The following is a 16,065-nucleotide window of genomic DNA, read 5'->3' as shown; positions in this document are numbered from 1 at the left end:
TTCAAGTTCCTTTAAGTCTTGAATCTTGTTACATTTGTTATTCTTGCGATTTTTGCGATATTTGTAATGAACGATTTTAGCTAGCAAGGAAAATCCTTGTTACTTTTGCGATATTTGCGATATTTGCGGGGATTTCGGGGCCCCTCTTTCCTTCAAGTTCTTCTAAGTCTTGAATCTTGTTATATTTGTTATTCTTGCGATTCTTGCGATATTTGTAGTGAACGGTTTTAGCTAGCAAGGAAAATCCTTGTTACTTTTGCGATATTTGCGATATTTGCGGGGATTTCGGGGCCCCTCTTGCCTTCAAGTTCTTCTAAGTCTTGAATCTTGTTATATTTGTTATTCTTGCGATTCTTGCGATATTTGTAATGAACGGTTTAAGCTAGCAAGGAAAATCCTTGTTACTTTTGCGATATTTGCGATATTTGCGGGAATTTCGGGGCCCCTCTTGCCTTCAAGTTCTTCTAAGTCTTGAATCTCGTTATATTTGTTATTCTTGCGATTCTTGCGATATTTGTAATGAACGGTTTTAGCTAGCAAGGAAAATCCTTGTTACTTTTGCGATATTTGCGATATTTGCGGGGATTTCGGGGCCCTTCTTGCCTTCAAGTTCCTTTAAGTCTTGAATCTTGCTACATTTGTTATTCTTGCGATTTTTGCGATATTTGTAATGAACGGTTTTAGCTAGCAAGGAAAATCCTTGTTACTTTTGCGATATTTGCGATATTTTCGGGGATTTCGGGGCCCCTCTTGCCTCCAAGTTCTTCTAAGTCTTGAATCTTGTTACATTTGTTATTCTTGCGATTCTTGCGATATTTGTAATGAACGGTTTTAGCTAGCAAGGAAAATCCTTGTTACTTTTGCGATATTTGCGATATTTGCGGAGATTTCGGGGCCCTTATTGCCTTCAAGTTCCTTTAAGTCTTGAATCTTGCTACATTTGTTATTCTTGCGATTTTTGCGATATTTGTAATGAACGGTTTTAGCTAGCAAGGAAAATCCTTGTTACTTTTGCGATATTTGCGGGGATTTCGGGGCCCCTCTTGCCTCCAAGTTCTTCTAAGTCTTGAATCTTGTTATATTTGTTATTCTTGCGATTCTTGCGATATTTGTAATGAACGGTTTAAGCTAGCAAGGAAAATCCTTGTTACTTTTGCGATATTTGCGATATTTGCGGGGATTTCGGGGCCCCTCTTTCCTTCAAGTTCTTCTAAGTCTTGAATCTTGTTATATTTGTTATTCTTGCGATTCTTGCGATATTTGTAATGAACGGTTTAAGCTAGCAAGGAAAATCCTTGTTACTTTTGCGATATTTGCGATATTTGCGGTGATTTCGGGGCCCCTCTTGCCTCCAAGTTCTTCTAAGTCTTGAATCTTGTTATATTTGTTATTCTTGCGATTCTTGCGATATTTGTAATGAACGGTTTTAGCTAGCAAGGAAAATCCTTGTTACTTTTGCGAAAATAATTTGCTAGCAAATTCTTGCTAACAAGGTCGATCCTGGACATATCTCAGCGTGGGACCACTAGGTGGGGTAGGTACATGCTCCCCCGGAAAAATTTTAAACTTAAGTCCTCTAAAATGGCTAGAAATGCGTCAAAAACTGTCAATACTGATGTAATTGTATCAACTAAGATATCAACTTATTGAAGGCCTTAGACATAGCCATATAGATCATGTCCACCTGTTTTCCGTCGTCTAGTAGGGAGCCCACGTGGTGCGGTTGGAGGTGCATGATTTCCCTACGGTGGCTCGAAGGAGATAGTTTCAGCTTTTGTCTGATCAAATTAAGGACGGTGCCTACTATTGTTACTGCGCATACGTTCTGCGCATCTCGAGATACTCGGGTTTCCTATGGGTGGTACCTACTAATACAGGGATAATTTTGCGCGGTTTAAAACTATGCGGAGAAAGCGGAACTTAGCAAGTGCTTTTGGTATCTCAAAAGAAAATTGGAGGTAGCCATGCATTTTTCAGAGATAATTAAGCCTCAAATTAGGAAAAAAATCCCATACATTCCTTTATATTTTGGCGCTTTTTAGAGATATTATTGCTTAATTATCTCTGAAAAATGCGTGGTTACCCCCAATTTTCTTTTTGGATTCCAAGAGGCCTTGCTAAGATCTGCTTTTCCCGCGTAGTCATAAGCCGCACTAAAATACTTCGGTATTAGTAGGCACCGTCCTTAAGTATGGCACCAGACATCCAAGGTATGGGATTCTGTCCCTTAAGCCTCTTGGTCTGTGCAATGTGTCTTTCCATTGATGCCAGTAAGTATTTATATCGTCATTGGCTATGATCGAAGAGAGGTTAATTGTTGACAGAGCCGTACGCAGACCCTCGAAGCCGCCTTTTGCATAATCGTAGACAAATCTCAGGGTTTTTGGTTGGGCTTTTATAAAAGCGTTAAACTGGAAAATAATGACGCTATGGTCTGTAAAAATCCCCGTACCTTTTCCAGACAATATGTCGGTTACATTGACACGGTTCGGCACGCTCGTGATTACAAGGTATAGTATGTTGTTTTTTATTGAAGTGTCAAGGGGTGGTCGTTAAAGGTTTTAACAAAGGCTAGTTCATTAACACCCGATGCACTGTCAATGGAGTCCCAGAGGATGTCTGGCAAATTAAAGTCACCCGAAATTACCATATTATCGAACTGCTCACAAACTTCATGCAGAAAATTATATTATCGAATACATCCATCCAACTTGGGTCTTCATTGGGTGGCCCACAGCAAAAACAGAACAAAATTCTTTGACCAGTAAGCGTAGTAATTTTTGCAAAAATGATCTCAAGCTGTTGCTGCTCGCCTTCCGATTCAGGTTTAAATTCTTTGACAGCTTTCAAGGAGGCTGTTGTAAAATTGTAAAGCCAGAATGCAATATTTCAGACTTGCTGATATTTTGGTTCAACCATGTCTCATTGACCCATGTAACGTCAGAGTTTTCGGCGTACACCAGGTCCTGGAGCGATGGAGGTTACACACGGATCGCCAGTTTGTTGTGCTGTCTTTGTGATAACTTTTTAAGCTTCTGGCATTCATCACGAGGCAATTGATCGTACCAGCAGTCGAAACAGAAACCAGTCCAGGGTTAGGATTGATGTCACCAGACATCAAGAGGCGAAAGTTAGCATCTGAGTTGTTGTAGAAACAGACGTGGCACATTTTCATTACATAGCACAGTAATAAGTGTTGACTAAATAGCCAAAAACAGAAAAAAAGCAACGGCTTTCACAGAGCTCTTCGAGTGACGACCTGATTCTCTTAACAATGTCAACAATCCATCGAAGGAGCAATCGTTTTCGGGAAAACGGTAATGGAAAATTGTAAGAATGAAATAAGGTAAAAGGCGTCTAAGACTAGCGGTACCTCCTAGACTACAGGTCGTTTGACCACGAGTCATCCTTCTGTCGTTTTAGCCCGTGCGCATGCTCAAACCTCAAAACGTACCACATGGAAGGCAAAATTACTACATTGTCATATATATACAAGGCTGAATCTCAGTTTAAGTCAGTAAGGTGGAACTGAGGTTCCAACGAAAGGGATCTGTCTCACATGGTCTAGGGGCCGACTTTTCTCTCCCTCACTGTCTTGTCGGGGACAAGGTATCGGAAAGCAGCGCAGAACCATCTCCAACTGGCATAAGCGAACCGCGGGCCGAAATCTCGTGGTGCATCGTCATGGTACAACGCTCCGGCACAGTGTCCAGAGGTACCGCTGTCGGCTGTATTTTTCTCTCTCTTTTTTTTTTTTTTGGAGCCATTTTGATATTAAAGCTGGCAAGTCGCCCGAAGGCATCGTAGGGAAAGAAGCGTTTCATTCATGTCCCTTCCCATGTCCTTGTCAAATTGTGGACGGGTATTGTGTACTATTCATAGCCTTTAAGCCAATTCTGCACATTAAACACGTTCCCTTGAAAATTTAATATCGATAAATACATTTACGCACAGGGTGGATTCCTTATTTCTAGCAAATTGATTGCATACACGCAAGTAATCTTTTTTCCATCAGATTTTTTTTTTCAGTGAAGAGCCTTTCAGTGTTTCGCCAGCAGAATGTTGAGTTGTAAATAAATAATAACTCAATCGTTTTGTGAAGTATAGGACAGCTTTAATTGTGTATAATAATCGCGTAATGTGAGTATGTGAGTCAGTACAGGAAATTAACGCTTTATGTTAAACCAGTTGTACTGACCTACACAGCTCAATGAACAGAATCCTTACAGCTCATACTCGGAAAGTGTCATCAGGTTTGGGAAGTGACTATTAACTAGCGTTGGAGAAACTGGTGCTTAGAGTCAGAGAACGTTATGGTCAGTCGCGAGTTTCATGCTTTTGGTTGTTAGGGGTCACCGTAAGAATCACAAAATGTTAATACCACAGGTGGCTACCAGAATTGCTCTGGTTTTAACTGATACATTTTCATATCATCAGTTCACGTCACAGAGGTAAATATAAATGTTTATTTCACGTGTATCTATAGTGACGAACAAATAATGCCAATGAAGACAATGTAAGGTTTCGGTAGCTAACATCAGCATTCTTGTTGCTAAGGTCCCAGCGATCCTAACGATCGAATTATTAACATTAATAATGATGATGATGATATGTTGTCGTAGAGGGATATTTTTGGACTTCACTAAAGATGAATCAGTCTTTTAAAGGGCCACCCTCATCCAATCACACCAGATGTACCGTTTCCATTAGTATTACAACGAAATTGTCGACGAGACATCTGACCAAGCATTTGGCAGATTAACCACAACTCTTTTATCAGGAGGGGCACTTGACCTAGAGATTGCAGCATTCTTGTATGGGATGGGTGACACAGGAGGAGAGTGCGTCTGCTCTTCTTTACCAGCAACTGGAGGATCTTTGAAGTGCACGTGAGGAGATGTTGGGCGAGGCTGTTGCACTACAACAAAATCAAACATTTTGAAATGTTTTAGACCCGTGCTGGTTGTTCTTCGGTGTTTATTTTAGGTGGTTACAGCTCCTGGATAAAGTGAGTTGTAGTTGTATCAAGAAAATATGTTCATTGATTACTTGTCATTGTGAATTCATCCAGCTGCACTTGGAAATGCCAGCTGTTCTACGGGAAGTCTAGGGCCTTTTGAGGAAATCTGGGCGGATATGTCAGTACAGCATAACCTAATTAAATCAAGTTTTAATTTGCCAGTAACGTTCTGAATCAAGAGCTTAACACATTTTCATACTTTACCTCCTCTGGTATCTCCTTTACTTTGGAAAAGTGCTGATGCACTGCCAACATTGTGATCACTAGTTTTAGCTGCCAAACTCTTCTGCCTGTTAGCCAGATTCTGCAGGCGTTCCCTCAGTTGATGACCAGCTGGAAGACCACTGGTAATTGCCTTTGAAACTGGAACAAAACCTCTGGATTTTGGTGCATGCTCTAGTTTTGCAGATGATTGAACTTGGACCTGTTGCTGGGGTTGTTGATGTTGTGGCAGTCCAATAGAAGTTTCTTGTTGTGTTTCTAAGCGAACCTGCTGTGACATCGTTGTAGGAGCACCGTCAGAAGGTGTAGGAACCCATTGTGAAACAATGCGTGTTGGCTCCATGGTCCTCAAGACTGGTTGATCTGGCTGTATGTTTTCTTTCATCTGTGCATAATTGGAAGATTGGGCTGCTAGATGATGAGGGTTGAACAAAGATGGAGTTGTGGATGTTGGTTGCCCCACTGTAATACCAAGTGCAGAGAGTGCGTCTCTTACTGGAGGAGCTGCAGATGTTGTTGATTCGTTTCTAAGTGGAAGAGCTGTGGATGTTGCTGAGTTTCCTACTATACTAGGTTTGGCTGGTTGGTCTCTCTCCAGAGGGACTGTGAATGGTGCTGGCTGACTTACTGAAGTACTAAGCAAGGTTGATTCATTCCTTACATGAGGAGCAGTAGACGCTGTAGATGTAGAGTACCCCACTACACTACTAAGTTGGGCTGTTTGGGTTTGTACTGGAGGAATGCTTAACTTACTACTAGCGACACCAGCTGTAGACATCTGGGACATTACTTTGTTCTCTACTTGTGTGAAAGGACCTTGACTAGGTGGATACATGAGAATGTTAGATCCTATCTGACCATGGCCACTCATCCCAAAGGTCTGTCCTCTAGCCAATCCAGAATCATGAGAAACTTCAAAATGTTGGAGACCATTCAAATTCCCAGTAGCAACAACATGCATATCTTGCTGGGTGAGGTGATTGCTGCCCAGTGGTTTAACAGATGCTTGGGTACCCTGTTGCAATGTTCCATTCATTCTATGGGAAGGAGAAAGTGGGACAGAAGATGGCTCGTTGTTGGCATCATTATAGGTGTACATTGGCTGAATACGTCTTTGGGAAACCTGTGCAGGTGATGCTGAATCCGCCCTCTGCATGCTAGAGTACTGTGGAATGCCTTGACCTTGGGATGTTGCAAGTGGTATAAAAGAAGGTATTGTTGTGAAATCACTTCTTGGGCCATTTGTAATTCTTTCGTTCTCCGTTCCTTGGTTTGCTTTAGAAATTGGGGCCCCAGGAAGGTACTCAAAGTTACGACTGTCATCCTGCTTTGGCTGTAGAGCATCAAAGGCCCCTTGCTTCAAAGCCACAGGGTTCAAACTATACAGTGTGTTGATACTACTGGATAATGCTTGGTACTCATGGCTTCTCAGTACCACAAACAGTTCTCTCTATAAAGGAAATAATGTTAAACTATTAATTTATAGTGTAAAGTTTATCTTAAGTTTTAAAACTCTACATTGGAACGTTCAACCTGACCAACTATGGATCATACAAATGTTGTCGTGGCACTGGTGCGTGGATTAAAGGACTCTTTTGATGATGACTGTCAGAACCGTTTTGGGAGAAAGAAGGCAGCCCTGATAATGACCTGGTGAAAACAACGGGTTGGTGTAACGGTTCTTCTATGTAGGGTTCAAAGTCTGAAACATTAATTTTGCGTTTTTGTGTAATAGTGATTGGAATATTACATTACCTTTAAATATTGCAGTTGCTCATCTGTGTTCTTCTTGTATTCAAGCAGCTCACGTTGCAAGGCCAGGCTTTGTTCTTGGGTATGAAGAATGTCCTAAAAGGAGATTGTTGAATTTCGACGTATCCATAATCATGTTGGAATCAAAACCAAGCGGACATACTACATTCCTTACACAATTTAGTTCTTGTACAAACTAACGAAAGAACACTAAATGTCAACCTGTGAAGAGTTTTTTAACTTACTGCCACCAATATATATCAGGGTAAGGGGCTTTCAGTACAAGATCAGAGTCTACATTATCAAGACCTCACTACTCTCGCATTCCTGCTTCTGATAAGAAGAGAAGAATACTCTAGGAGGGTGAATGCCGTGACAATCTGAAGCATGTGCAAAGTCCTACTCAATCTCACACTTCCAGTTAGATCTAAAGAGCCCATTGTTGCACAAAAAATATGTGATGTTTAAAACACGAGTAGCAGTGTTTCATCGGGATTTAAAACCACGAAAGCGCAGCCGAGTGGTTTGAGACCCGATAAAACACGTGCTGCGATTTTTTGAACGGCTTCAAAAACATTCCTGGAAAAGCGCGTGAACGTTGGAAATTAGCATACGAGAAAAACATTAAACACCGCATCTACATCTACATTTAACTAAGTCGGTAAAGTCGTAAGACATCACACCAATGTGATTAGTCATTGTATCCACAGCAAGTGGCCCTCATTCAAAACATTTTTAAAGGGGTCATCCGCAACAATCAACAACTCGAGGAAACACTCACATTCGTTAAGGCATCAACCAAAACTCTCTGTTCTTCAAATCCTTGGAGTACTTGCTCCCTCATGACTATCTCTGCTTTCCGTTGAATCTCACTCTATGTTGCAGAAAAAAAGAGAGGGCAGTTGAGAATGAGACTGTCAAGGAAGCCAAAGGAATCGAATGTGATCACTCAACAATGCAATACCTCCTTTAAGTAACTCATCAGTTTGGTGACCGCAGTGATAAGTGATGCAGTGTATCCACTAAAGTTATCAGACGCTGTAGGTACGCCAGTCTGTTGTCGACCTGTCTCAGATTCGTACGCTGCTATCTCATTTTCCAGTTCTTCCACCATCTAGTAAGTGAGGATTTTAAAAGCTCTTGAAATTGACACAATGACACTCGAGTAAGTCACATACAGTGTACACGTTCTTCGTATGGGGACATATTGGTCCATTGGTTAGTTATATTAGGACTAGGGGTTTCAATCACTTTTGAACTACACTTCGGAGCTAAGGCAAAGTAGCGGAAGTCTAAGGCAATTATCATAACAACTTATTTATTGACGAACCAACGCCAATTGGCAATACACCACCATTACCTACCTACCAATGAAACGGCTGGGTTAGGACCTTGGAGTTTTGATCTCAACACCAGTGGTTCAAGCACTGGTCTTGAGTGTTATTGTTGTATCACTTTCTCTGACAAGAAACTTTTATTCACCCCCCCTCCCTCCCATGCGCACACAAGCAAGTGGGAACCATCAAATCAGTAGGAAAAACAAAACAAAAAATACCGGTAATAACTCTTCACTAAACTACTATCCTATCCCAAGAGGTGGCAATTTTCTTTGTTCAAACCACATTACATGTAGGCTGGGGCCATGTTTGGTGTAGGCTGCCATTGACTAAAGCATGACTTTACCTTCACTATTATGTATACATAATAGAGGTCCATTGTATTCAATGTCAGGACACACTAAATATGAAACCTGTCACAATGTAACTCACCTTTTTCAAGTCATCAAGACTTCGTAGGCCACTTGAGGAAGAATTTGATGTTGGTTTGTGATTTTGTTTAGCGGTCCTCTTTGTTTTGCTTGACGCCTGTTGTTCTGCATCAGGATTTCTTTGGAAACAAGTGTAAAGAATTAAATCAACATCAAATAAATGACAACGTGTGGGAAATAGGATTGTTTCTTGCTGGAGTAAAAATTCTATGATGGTGAATGTCAAACAATTGTGTAGTATCCCATCAAAATAATGGCTCGGAAGGACGAACAATCACGGAAAACAGAAAACAATTCACATGAAAATCTGTAAATAAATATATTCTCAGAGATAGGCATTGTTGTGTTTGTAAACCCAATACTTAAAAAGCCCTGTGTTGGTTTAAGTAAAATAGTAGTAGGCTGTTGCCATTCTACCACTGAATACAATGTACTGTGATGATGATGATGATGATGATGATGATGATGATGATGATGATAATGATAATGACCAGTGAATACAATGTACCTGGATGATGATGATGATGATGATGATAATGCTGCTGATGATGATGATGATGGTGATGGTCTAAAATAACCTAGTAAACTGTTGTCATTCCGCCAATGACTGAAAACAATGTAACTGGATGATGATGATTATTATGACAATGACAATGATGATAATGATGACCAGTGAATACAATTTACCTCGATGATGATAATGATGATGATGGTCTAAAATAAACTGGTAAACTGTTGTCATTCTGCCAATGACTAACTACAATGTACCTGGATGATGGTCTGATGTTTGGTGGAATCATACTGCTTGCAGTTGTTTCTCCACTAGTCACTGACATTAGAAAATAGATACAATAATAAGCATTTTTTACTTAGAAAATTTATAATAAACTGAAAATACAGTACTTACAGGATGCTTAATTGCACCTAGTCAGAGAAAGTTCAAAGAGCAAATGTTAAATAGCATTTACAGAATTTCTTGCAAACAAGGCAGCTTTTCACATTTAGATCATCATTGTAGTAACACAGATTCTTTATAGTAAAATAGACAATGAGAAAACTTTTTCTTATTTCTCATCATTTCCTTTGCTTTAATTAATATAAACTAAAATTGTGATAGGTTTTCATTGTGTACCTGGCATCACAAAGTTGGGACCTCCTGCAATAATTTCTGCTGATTTTTGGCTTAGAAAAGATGATGGTTCACTAGCATGATCAGCTTCTGAAGCTATACTGCCCTGTGCAACCATGTGTTCAGAACCACGCTCACTTGAGAAAGCTCCAAGTCCACTGTCAATGACCCTGGCATCAGTTGAGGAAGGAACGGCAGTTTGCAAATGGGCATAAAGCTGCGATGCTTTTGGATACTCATCAGGGTTATCCTGAGGCCTGTCAAGTCCTGCTTGCATGCTGCCATGTGGTGCCACATGGTCAATGCCACGCCCATATGGTACCGCATGGTCAGGGCCACGCCCATTTTGAAGAGGTTGAGATTGGTTTTCCACATATCTGCTCTGTTCCTGAGTCACATACTGTTGAAATCTTTGAAGATCCAGCATTGGTTGGAAGGAAGAACTTGGGTGCTTCGTTTCATCATCAGTTGGTGTTCCTGGAGACAGTTCTTTGTGTAGAAACAACATGACAAGAAACAAAAATTATTTTGACATTTAGTAGTACTTCTTTAACAAGCAAGTTACTCAACAGCCAGGGCCCAGTTGTTCAAAGCCGGATAAAGCTAATCCTGGATTAACGTGAACTTTGGTTCGAGGTTAATTGCTAATCAATAAAGGTTCTTCAAAAAGATTTTTGGTCTTCAGTTTTCAGCTTAAAATTATCCTTTCAAACCATTTTTAACAAGCGGGATGAAAACCTAGATTAACTTTTAATTCTAGATTAGCGTTAATCGGCTTTCGAACAACCTGGCCCAGGATTTAAAGATTTGGAAGTTAATTTGTTAGTAGCTGGTCTCAAATCATTATCATGTTAATTCCATCTGCAAATATGATTCTACAAAGGAGGGGACATGAAAGACAATGCAAAGTGCACAAAAATGCAACGGTGGGTGGATGGGCTTGCAGTGTACAACCATAATTTTCAACATGTCCTTGGGTGAGTGGGGTGGATCCAAAAATTTAAGAAAGAGGGATAAGCAATGAGTATGAGTCTCTGGAGGCTCAGGGCATGTTCTACACCCCAAATCTTTTAAATGTAGATGAGGAAATAAGGCATATGTCCTGCAGCTTCAACTTGGCATGGTGGCAGTTGAAACCCCCAAAATCTTCCCTGGATCCACCCTGCATCCAGGGACTGGGTGGGGAATATTGCATTTTATTAAGGAAATCAGAGATATGTATGAGTGCCAGTTGGACAGCATGCTGCCTGGTAATTGAATTGAAAGAAGGCTCTCAGCCAAGCATTGAAAACTGGACATCCAGGGTGAATGTTGACCAAAAAAGTAGATATCCATAGAATGCCCAGACACCTCCTGAAAATATATCAATCAGGATTCAGGAATGGCTCATGTTCTGTACCCACCTTCTTTGTCATCTGAAAGCTCATTCAACGCCGGTGTTCTCATAACAGAATCACTCAACATCGACAGGTGAGTTGGAGTTTCAGGAGGTTCAGCCACTGGACCAACAACAAATCTAACAATAAATCGATTCTCAGTACAATGTGGTGACTGAATATTAAAGGTGTCAAACTGAATAAGTTGAGAGCAAGTGCAAAATAAAATTTTCACTAAACCGCTTTGCTATTAATTGTAAATTTAAAAACAAAATGCCTTTGCTGAAAACCAGGATGAATGGAGTGAGTAGACAACTAAATATCCTACTGTACCTCATCAATAATTTATTGCAGATCTTTGTTTGAACTCAGAGACACATTTCCAAAGCCTTGTGCATTAGTCTGAGGGACTAAGCAAATTTAAGCCTAAAGACTTACTATTTTGCATTGGTAACTAAACCAGAGAAAGCCCATGAAATGCTTCAACACCAGGATCAGGGAGATTGTACATAGTAATTTATATACTGTAATACAACTCAGTGGTCAGCAATTAGCCATGGAAGGTTGAAGGTTGGCAATATCTAAATAAATTTATGTGATCACAAACGATAGAAAATTGTGTTTGCTTTAATTAGTAAATACCTGTTTTCTTTCCCATGCAAACTTGGGGCAGCAGTGATATTTGGAAATCCCATGAATTTCTGTAAAAAATAAAAATAATTGATTTTAGCAAAATCATATTAAAGAGGTAGTGACTTGTCAGACAATAATATTACAACAAACTACCAAAAAAATATAATAATGATATACAGTAATAATTATTGTTACCTTTGGATCATCACCAAATAAATCTTTTACAACTGACATAGCTTTGTCTGACTCTGACAGGACATCCTGGAGCTGAAAGGAATTATGATTAATTAGTCTTTTTGTTCAATTTCCCACTACTGGAAATTATGCTCTCCCAAGCTAAATTTAAGACTGGTACAGTAGATGTGAACCTCAGTTAACACAGGCCCCAGTTGTTCAAAGGCCGGATAACTTTATCCGTTGGATAAGGCACTCTTCAGCGTCCAAAATATACTTCAGGTTAAATGTTGTCCAAGGTTTTCGTACACTCCCCAACTGAGCTCTGGTTAGACTGTTCATATTCACTTGTGAATAAGGAAATACTGAAATCTTTGCACAGATTGAAACTGTCGGATAATGACTTATCCACTGGATAAAGTTATCCACCCTTTGAACAACTGGGGCCAGGTATGTAAATGACCAAGGTCAAAGGTAAGGCTAATACAGAAGCTGATGTGAAAATCAAAATTGAAAGTGAAAAGGTGGGTAATGAGATCCACCAATTATAGCAGACAAACATAACCTTTGAGGTGCCTGTTCAGCCAAATTTCTTTGTTTTCTAAGATGTTTCCTACGATGATTGACAGCAGTGAGAATTCAGTTCTTGAAGTTCACAGTTTGCATATTATTGAAAGGTAGTAAAGCAGTTTTTGATACATGTATGTATTACCTTGTCATGACCATACAAAACTTCTTGAACAATAGCAAGTTTACGTCTTTCAACAGTATCTGGAGTCTGAATAGTGGACTCTGGCAAGCGTGAGAAAAAGAATGTGCATTCAGCCTGGTACTGTAAGTGGTAAAGAGATAATAAAAATTATCTGGTCTGTCTCAGAGTTAGCAAACTGTAAGACAGTCTACCTAACATGTACATTCAAGAAAAACTGAAAATGGTACACCTTACTGAGAGACATTGCCGGGTAAAATGGATAAACCATTCTTTCTGGCTGGGATTTGAAAAAGAGGTTTGCATTCCAAGAGACTGTTTACATAGAGGTTTGACAAGTAAGTCAATTGGAATTCCAAGCAAAAACAGTAAGACCTAATAATACAAATAACTTTATTGTTTTACTTTGGAGAGCTGAATACCAATATTTGATGGCACTTGCAATTTTGGGGGTGAAAATTTTAAATAAATTTAAGTAGTGACCTGGATATATTTCTATGATATATATGTGCATGGAAATTTGATAATCCCCTGACTTCATCACATCGTACCATTTATGGCTTTCACCCTTAACTCAACATGGTTAAACATCTTACCTAAACTCTGGTCTTTCAGTTGCCTTTGTAAATTAACTTTAGCTGCATTTTTGGATTTGTGAAGTTCATGTCTTTTGATCTTGAAAACAAATTAACAATGCATATAAATGTTAAACTAGGTTACTCATGTAAGTGTTGAATTTCCACTTACAAAGGCAATCCTTCAAACAGCACTATGGGTTACGGTAAGTTGTACTATATACTTATGTATTAGCTGGAAACACTTTTTTCCCTTACTAACTGCACAGAGCTAGTGGCCAACACGAAAGCCTTGCTCCTTTGGCCACTACCAACTTCTTCCCTAGAAGGTTAAATCACTTAAATATAATGCTCTGCATGTTTATTTTCTTACCATAAAACTATATTGTATTTTGAATAAGTGTGAATAAAATTGAATTGAATTGAATTGAATTGAATTGACCTTGGAGTAAGCAATTTATATTACATTAAAGACTAAAAATTATTTTCCACAACTGCTGTACCTCTTATTGATGTGGTGATCACTTAACAATGCTCAAAATGTGGTCACAAACAGGGTATCACTAGACAGTTTAATTGTGCAAAAATATTTCATGCTTGGTGTTAGCTGAGTTTTGCAATTTACAGTAAATGCGTATTTTTGAATGATGCAGTAACAAACTGATATAGATTGCGTGCCGCACATGGAATGTTCTGCTTTCTGAGCTTCGCACAAGCCACATCCCTCTAGCCTCATTTAAAAGTTTACTACTTCAATATTACAATAAACCTACAGGTACAACGTTGACGACATCAGAACCTGGAGAACAATCTGTCCCAGGTGCAACAAAGCAAGGACTCTACTGTGCCCGCAGACGTACTGGTTCTAGCAATATGAACTTCACTTTTTTTTTCTTTTTTTCCTCTTGGTTTTTCTTGTTTATATATTAGTAGCTTTAGTTTTTAAGTATGAAGTGGGATCCGCTGTAATTGGCTAGGCTTTAGTGGTCTCCCTGCCTAAAATTTTTTTTTACACATTCATACATATAGATCTGTATCTGTATTTTAGTTAGGCGAAGCTAAATAAATAAATTGTTAATTGCACTAAAGGAAAAAGCAAGGCTACCTCATATTCGACGGGGCAGCTAAAATCTGGTTTACACATGATACAACCAGGGTTTTCATTAATTTTTGTAGTAGGAGAGTTTTTATTGGTGAATAGATGGGCACTATTCATTAATCTGTCTTGTTTAGACTGGTTTTAAATCTCTCCAAAGGCTAACTTTGGTCCCGGCTTCTAATAAAACCACCGTACAATATGAGCATTTTTAAGGATAAATACCAGGTTGTTTTCACAAGCAATAAGTCAGTAAGTCAATGTACTTATCAATGTGAAGCCCAAGGGGGAGGGGGAGGGGAAGCCAGGCAGACAGCAATTGAAGGAGTGCATGGAATAAGGCCCTAAGTGACTTGTGATGTAAGGTCAAATTCCCCTTTTCTTTCACAAGTGAATACAAGGCAATTTGGAAGTCACTTAGGGCTTTTTACCAGGCACCCCTTCGATTATCTCACTGTGATGGCGACTTTTGATCATTTTAGTGGACTTCTTAAGAAGTGGGCCGTTTGAACTGAATATCTCAGTTAAGTTGTAATTTCCTGCCCTTACCTATCCTCCCCACCCTGATAAAATTTGACCACTTGTGCATATAAACAAAAGCTCTAAAACGCTAATTTACTATGCTTGTGCCTGCGTTTATGCTATCAGCTAGACTTTATAAAGATCAAACACTGTACATGTTTAATACTCGTGAGAAGTGGCTTAACGATTAAACACGTCCATTCAACATCATCGTCAAAAGTTGCATGAATAAAAACATTTAATTTGACCTAATCCTGTTTTATTAGCTATTACAATACCTGTTCTTCTTTGGTCGCCTTGTGAACATTCAGGTCATTAACCGTGCTCTGAAATTAAGTCACATGTAAGCTTAAAAAGAGTGCTTATGAAAGTTTTTAAAGAGCTTACTTTTAAATGGCTTACTGACAAAACATAAAATCGAACTTTATAAGGGCCAAATATAAAGCTTAAAATTTCATGATTGTGGTTTCCTAACTATTCCTATAACGTAAAATTCTACTTACATCCCATTCTGGCTTCTTCTTCTTTCTTTTGATTGATTTCGTAGCTTGTTTAGTAGCAACATATCTGACTGGGCGCCGAGGACGAATACTGTGATCTCCTACGAGAAAACCCTTCGTCGCCATATTTATTTTTTTATTTCCCGCCTTTCCAGTGGAACCCAGTCTCCGTTGGGTGTGATCACAAACGAGGCTACTTTGCGCACTGAAGCAAAGCGAAACGAAGCGAAACACAACTAGAACTGAACGCGAAGATCGACGTCTCAGATTTTAACTGTTCGCCGGCCCCATCATGTGAGAGCCAGGCACAGGCCAAGTTTTATGGATGCTTGGTTTTATCAACACAAGTCTATCAACTCAGCAGCCACAGTTTCTTCAGAAACTCTGGAAACTAGCCCCCTTATCCATAAGTTTTATGGAACAAACAAGTGATGCAAAAACTGAGCAAGACTGATTTCACGGTTAGAAATACCCTGAGGAAGAAAGGCCATGCCTTTCGAAATATTGGAATAATATATTCCCCTACCGTGAAATCAGACTTTGCATTCCTTTGCATTATTCAGTTGTTCTAGAATTTGTTGCTGATTAG

The 16,065-nt window shown here is 39.4% G+C and overlaps 1 protein-coding gene across 1 annotated transcript; it reads right to left on the bottom strand.

Annotated features, from left to right (window-relative positions):
• Positions 1–2,547: 2,547 nt before the first annotated feature.
• LOC146475330 (uncharacterized) lies at positions 2,548–15,612 on the bottom strand. The gene is made up of 15 exons (XM_085115724.1): positions 15,480–15,612; positions 15,255–15,302; positions 13,380–13,458; positions 12,787–12,866; positions 12,096–12,167; positions 11,910–11,968; positions 11,295–11,407; positions 9,895–10,380; positions 9,531–9,591; positions 8,764–8,881; positions 7,959–8,108; positions 7,776–7,868; positions 6,998–7,090; positions 5,225–6,692; positions 2,548–4,918 (listed from the first exon to the last, which is right to left on the bottom strand). Exons 1-15 carry the CDS (start codon positions 15,600–15,602, stop codon positions 4,713–4,715), a joined length of 3,249 nt encoding a protein of 1,082 aa, XP_084971850.1. The 5' UTR covers positions 15,603–15,612; the 3' UTR covers positions 2,548–4,712.
• Positions 15,613–16,065: the final 453 nt, after the last annotated feature.

Source organism: Pavona decussata, unplaced genomic scaffold (assembly GCF_977016875.1).
Source record: "Pavona decussata unplaced genomic scaffold, jaPavDecu1.1 SCAFFOLD_84, whole genome shotgun sequence".
Taxonomy (NCBI): Eukaryota; Metazoa; Cnidaria; class Anthozoa; order Scleractinia; family Agariciidae; genus Pavona; species Pavona decussata.
Note: the sequence above shows the minus strand (reverse complement) of the source record. Positions and strands in the feature narration are given on the sequence as shown.